This window comes from Odocoileus virginianus, chromosome 22 (genome assembly GCF_023699985.2).
Source record: "Odocoileus virginianus isolate 20LAN1187 ecotype Illinois chromosome 22, Ovbor_1.2, whole genome shotgun sequence".
Classification (NCBI taxonomy): domain Eukaryota; kingdom Metazoa; phylum Chordata; class Mammalia; order Artiodactyla; family Cervidae; genus Odocoileus; species Odocoileus virginianus.
The window spans coordinates 10,179,664-10,185,663 of NC_069695.1; the positions used below are offsets into that span (position 1 = coordinate 10,179,664).

The window sequence follows — 6,000 nt, forward strand, 5'->3', positions numbered from 1 at the left end:
CCAACCCTAAATCGTAATGAAATAAGATTTTTCCCCCCATGAAATAAATCCTGACATATAATGTGACCTAATTAGATGAACAGAAATGGCTTATGGGGGTGTGATTCCATGTAAACGTCCTGGGAAGACTTTTGCAGCCTCGCTGGGCTGGGAAACTAAACTGCTCTGGGTGCTCTGAGACACAGCACTTCCCTCGGGTGTTCCTCTGGTCACCACGATCAGGCTCAGGTGGGGGATTGGTCAATACCTCCTTGGCAGGCTTTCCCGGATCCTATCAGTCCCTTCCCACTGATGGCCATGACACCCAATTCAGGCGGCCAGTGTAGTGGAGAAAGAGGACCAGGCTCCTCTAATTACTGGTCAGCCTCCCCGTCCCTGGGGCCTGTTCCCTGGCTCACCCACATTTGATGCATAGAAATAAGCTCTCTTCTTTCTAGAAAGGGTGTGGTTCATATACGGAGCCTATTGTCAGTGTGGGGGCACTAACAACAACACCTGGCTTCCTGCTCCTTGTTCTGCTCTGGAGGTCATTCCCTCCCACTTTTGAAAAGCCTTTTGTTGGAGATGTGAGGGGGATTTAATAGCAGTTCTCTTCCCTACCCAACTTTTGAAGCAACTGAAAAAAGAGTGAGCAGAAGGTATTATAATTACTACAATTACCTATTGGTGTATAACAAAACATCCCCAAATTTGTGGTTTAAAGCGAGTTTTGATGATGTCTCATGTTTCTGTTATTGATAAGGCTCAGCTTGGTGGTTCTTGCTTGGCATCTCTCATGTGGTTCAAGCCAGTTCTGGTTGGGGCTACATTCATCTGAAGGCTCAGCTAAAATGGACACTTAAGATACCTATCCTTAGAGCTGGTAGTGTGTGCTGACTGTGCTTGGAGATCTCACTTGGTATTAGCCAGAACACCTACACGTGCCGTTTCCATGCATCTTGGGCTTCTACAGAGTGGTGTCTCGTTCTGAGAGGAAGAGTGCCAATAGCAAGCATTCCAAGAGACAGAACGAGGAAGCTGCCAGGCCAGATAAGGACTATGCTTAGGGCTGGTTTAACACCACTTCTGTCCTACAGGGCCCATCGGCCTTCAGTGGAATGGAGAAATTCTCCACTTCTTGGCAGGGTTTAGAGGTTCACATTGCAGAAGAGTGTATGGTAGGCGGGACAGCACTGTGGCCATCTTCGGAAAAGAGAATCTGCCGCAGAGGCATAAGTGTGCGATAATCTTTATTTCTGACAAAATTTGGTATTAATAATATGGTTTATAGATTATAAAATGATAAAACTGCTGTGGAAAGCAATATGAAATTTCCTCAAAAAATTAAAACTAGAACTACCATATGATCTAGCAATCTCACTTCCAGGTATCTATCCAAAATAAATGAAAGCAGGACCTTAAAGAGTTGTTTGCATACTCATGTTCATAACACCACTATTCATAATAGCCAAGAGGTGGAAATAACCCAGATGTCCTTAAACAGAAGAACGGGTAAACAAAGTGTGGTAGGTACATGCAGTGGAATAGGATTCAGCCTTAAAAAGGGAGGAAATCCTCTCAGATGCTACAGCATGGATGGGCCTTGAGGACAGGCTAAGTGAAATCAGCTGGTCACAAAAAGACAAATGCTGTGTGATTTCACTTACTTTCAGTACCTAGAGTAGTCAAATTCATAAAGATAGCAAGTAGAATGGTGGTTACCAAGGGCCAGGGGGAACAGTCAAAGAAAGAGTTGTTTAATAGGTATAAAGTTTCAGATCTACAAGATGAAAAAGTCCTGGAGATCTGTTTCACAATAGTGTGAATATACTTAACACTACTGAGATGTTCACTTACAAATGGTTAAGGTGGTAAATTACGTGTGTTTTACCACAAGGGAAAAAATCACTATAACATTTTAAATGAAGCCTCCATATAGAGGAAGTCATCTGCTTAATACTAAACAGAATGAGGCGGACTTACCTATCCAGTCACCAGTAGTACCAGACCACTGGAAGCCCCCCTGCAAAGAGAATATGCCCCCTTTTGATAGAAAGCAGAAAAGAAACAGGCAGAGCAGCCTGTTCCATTTTACCAATAAGTGTCACTTCTTCTTGGAGGGGAGTAGGGGTGGAGGATGCAGAGAGACCAAGGGCTCTCTCCACATAGCAGTAAATCTTTTGAACGGGGAAGAGACATTCCCTCACTAAAATCAATCATTTGTTCTAAGACTGTCATAATTATTGTGTAATAAACACATTATTGAATTTTTCATCTATTTCTTCCCCACTCACCCTGATTTTAGTGGTAACTTTGACTTCGAAAATCACATTTTAATCGTAATGCCCTACATAAATCCAAATGCTTACTTTGATAATTATATGCTTTGATATTTCTATCATGTTAGACGCTGCAGTTTAGCCCAGGAGTACAGGAAGCAACTTCAGATGCAGATATGCTCCCAGCAGCAGGCTCGGGAAGCAGAAAGGGAAGAGGAGCGCCGAGAGTTTGAAGCGGGGATAGCAGCAGAAAAGAACTTCCAGGACAAGATCCAGGAGATCCTGTCCACCCACCCAATGGTGCCCCGAAACATCCATCCCATGCGAAGGGCATGTCCTACTAAGCTTCCGCCATAGTTGTATAAGCACCAACCTATTTTTTCTCAGTCTTTTGCTATTTTAAAATACAGTATGTCTCTTTTAACTCATGGATAAATTGTTCTTTTATTCCCTGAGTTTCCATAATTATATGCCAGGAAATTTTCTTCTTTCAAATTAAACTACTCCTTTCGTAGACTGACAAATCTGAATGATCCTGTTCCTGTGATGATGAATGATCCACACAGTTAACAGTCCTGACTTACCTCCATGCCTCCCTTTCTTGTTCATTTAATAGCTTCACTTTCTTTCATCCATCTGCCCATGTGCCCATTTCCTCTTGCTTCCATTCTCTTCTCTCCCTCTGTGTTCATGCCCTTGTGTAGTCCCCTTCCACCCTGAATCTTGGGCACTATATAAAAAATATGTGCATTTACTGGTTAAAAAAAAAAGAAGTAAACATGGTCATATTCCTAACACTCAGCATTGTCATTATTTTCACTTCTCTGAGTTCCCTCCCAGGCTTTGCTATATGGATACTCATTTTTGTTTTGTAAACACACTGCCATGTTGCTTTACCTACCATATTTACAAATGAATGCATAATAGTCTACTGGGTTAGTGTATTATAATTTATTAAACAATAGACTTTGAGTTTGTTTCAAATTTGTCCCTATAGCAAATTATTCTGTAACAACATTCATTTGAATTATTTCCTTAGAATCAATCAATTCCCGGGTGTGGGGTTTCTGGGTCAAAGGGGATTAACATTTATATACTTTTACTTCCAAGTACCATATTTGCAAAAGCAGTTTTTAGAGTTGTAGGTTCTTTTAGGGAAATGTTTCCCTGACGGTTTAAAAATGTCTTTAAGCAATTTGTTTGCTGGAATTTCTGAGAGGTTTTTTTCTTTAACCTTTCTACCCATTCATTCACTCTTACCTCAGCTCTGGGAGTCTACCTTCTCCTCTGGATCCTTTCAAGCCCCCTTGAAAGTTAATCTCTAATCCAAAAGTAGGAGTCTTGGCCAGGAAAAAAAAAAAAAAGGAAAAAAAGAGGACTGTCCTTTAAGTTTTGTTGAAAATCAGCTGACCATTATTATAAGGGTATATTTTCAGACACTCTACTCTGTTCCATTAATTTATCTGTCTATCCTCATAGCAACACAACATGATGATAATTATTGTAGCCTTAAATAAGGCTTGAAATTGGTAGTGTAGCGTCCAATATTGTTTTTTTCCCCCTAGTTTTTATCTATTGTAGATTCTTCAAATATCCATATAATTGTTAGGATCATTTTGTCAGTTTCTACAAAGATCTACTGAGATTTCGATAGAGATGGTATTTACTCTATAGATCAGTTTGGAGAGAACTCCCATCTGAACAATAATGAGCTTTCCAACCCATGAAGAAGGTCAATCTCATTGTTTGCTTGGGTCATTTTTAATTTTTTAAGCAATGTTTTCTAGTTTTCAGTGTGCAGGCCTCGTGCTTCTTTTGTTAAACTTGTTCCTAAGTATTTCTCCTTAATGCTGTTGTGAACAGAATTGTTTTCTTAATTTCATTTTTGGATTATTCATTATTAACGTGTAGCAATCTAACTGATTTTTGTATGTTGAGTTAGTATCCTGTGACTTTTCTAAATTTACTCATTAATTCTAATAGTTTGTTTTTTATGTTTTTGTTTGTTTTAGATTCTATAGGATTTTCTACATTCAGGATCATTGCATTTGAAAATAAAGGCTGTTTATTTTTTTCGAGTCTGAATACCTATTGTTTCTTTTTCTTACCTTACTGCACCAGTTAGTGCAGCATCAAGTATGATGCTGAATAGAAGTGGAGAGACTAGACATTCTTGACTTGTTCCCAGTTTTAATGGAAAACACTCCACTCATTTCTTAACCATTAAGTACTATGTTATCTGTAGGTTTTTCTTAGATGCTTTTTACCAGGATGAAGTTGTTCCCTTCTCTTCCTATTTTATTGAGAGTTTATATATAAAGAGGTATTGGATTTTAGCAAATGCCTTTTTCTGTGCCTGTTAAGTTGAACATGTGATTTTTGTTCTTTGTTCTATTAATATGGTATATTATATTAATTTATTTTCAGATATTATCTAACCTTGCATATCTGGGATAAATGCCACTTGTCTTTTTTTTTTTTAATAAGTTGCTGCATTTCCTTTGCTTTTTTTTTTTTTTCTTGCCACTATGGTTTGTTGTGTGTCTTTGATCTAGGTCTATTGTGATGTCTTGTCTAGGTCTGGTATCAAGATATTATTGGCCATGTGAAATGAGTTGGAGAGTATTCCCTCTTATTTTCTGAATGAGTTTGTGAACAATTGCCACTATTTCTTCCTCAAATGTTGGATGGAATTCACCAGGGATGCCACCTAGGCTTTCTCTGCAGGATTATTTTTTATTGCTAATTAATAGTTTTACTCACTTAGGTATAATCAAATGTTCTTTTCTTCTTGAGTCAGTTATGGTAATTTGTATTTTTCTACAAATTTGTCTTCTTCATCTAAGTTGTCTAATTTAAGCACATATAAAAAGTGAAAGTGAAAGTCTCTCTGTCTTGTCTGACTCTTTGCAACCCCATGGACTATACAGTCCATGAAATTCTCCAGGCAAGGATACTGGAGTGAGTTGCCTTTTCCTTCTCCAGGGGATCTCCCAACCCAGGGATCAAACCCAGGTCTCCCACATTGCAGGCGGATTCTTTGCCATCTGAGCCACCAGGGTAGCCCTTCAATACATATACTTGTTAAACACATGTAAACCCATATAGTAGTTTATAAAATTGCCTTATAATTATTTTAACTTCAAAGGAGTCTATAGGAATGTACCATCTTTCATTTTTCTTGGGTTTTAGGGTATTTTGCCATTCTGTGATAAGAAAATAACTGGAAAACATGACCTCTCCATCCAATATCTTCTCCTGCCCCCAATCCAGACTGACTCTCTACCAAAGACCATGTTACTTGGATGATTAAAGCAATTTTTAAAAAGCAAAATTTTAAAAACTAAAAGCCACTTATTGCTAAATTATGCTGTTTACCTTTTTCTTATTTTTATGAAAAAGAAACTAACCTTTCATCATATGGATGCAAACTTTTTTTTCTTTTTCTAGTTTTTCTGCCCTAGGGATGGCAGTAAAGAAAGTGTAAAGGATCTGAATTCCTGACACTTTACTATCTCGTAGGGCTGATTTCATCTCTTTGGTCTCCTTTAAACAATTTTTTTCAGAGTTACCGTGTAGTTTTTTCCCAGATCAGTACAAGTGTCACTTGATTATCCTGGTTGTATTTTCATTCAGATTTCACTGGGTTTATAAATTAGTTCAGGGATGTTGTCAACTTTACAATATTTATTTTTCCTATCCATAGATCATAGCATAGCACTATTCAGACTGTTCATTGCCC

The 6,000-nt window shown here is 38.3% G+C and overlaps 1 protein-coding gene across 18 annotated transcripts in view; it reads left to right on the forward strand.

Moving 5' to 3' along the window:
• The window catches only part of MBD1 (methyl-CpG binding domain protein 1), a 53,538-nt gene extending 50,483 nt beyond the window's left edge, over window positions 1–3,055 (forward strand). For 17 of the 18 annotated variants that reach the window (XM_070452551.1, XM_070452555.1, XM_070452538.1 and 14 more), the window contains one exon: window positions 2,387–2,466. Coding sequence is in view for 1 of the 18 variants with exons in the window: in XM_070452569.1 (XP_070308670.1) it covers window positions 2,387–2,615 (229 nt within the window). In the remaining 17 variants the exon portion in view is untranslated. Of the gene's footprint in view, window positions 1–2,386 lie in introns of all 18 variants that reach the window. The other variant, XM_070452569.1, reaches the window with a different exon arrangement.
• The last annotated feature ends 2,945 nt before the right edge of the window (window positions 3,056–6,000 follow it).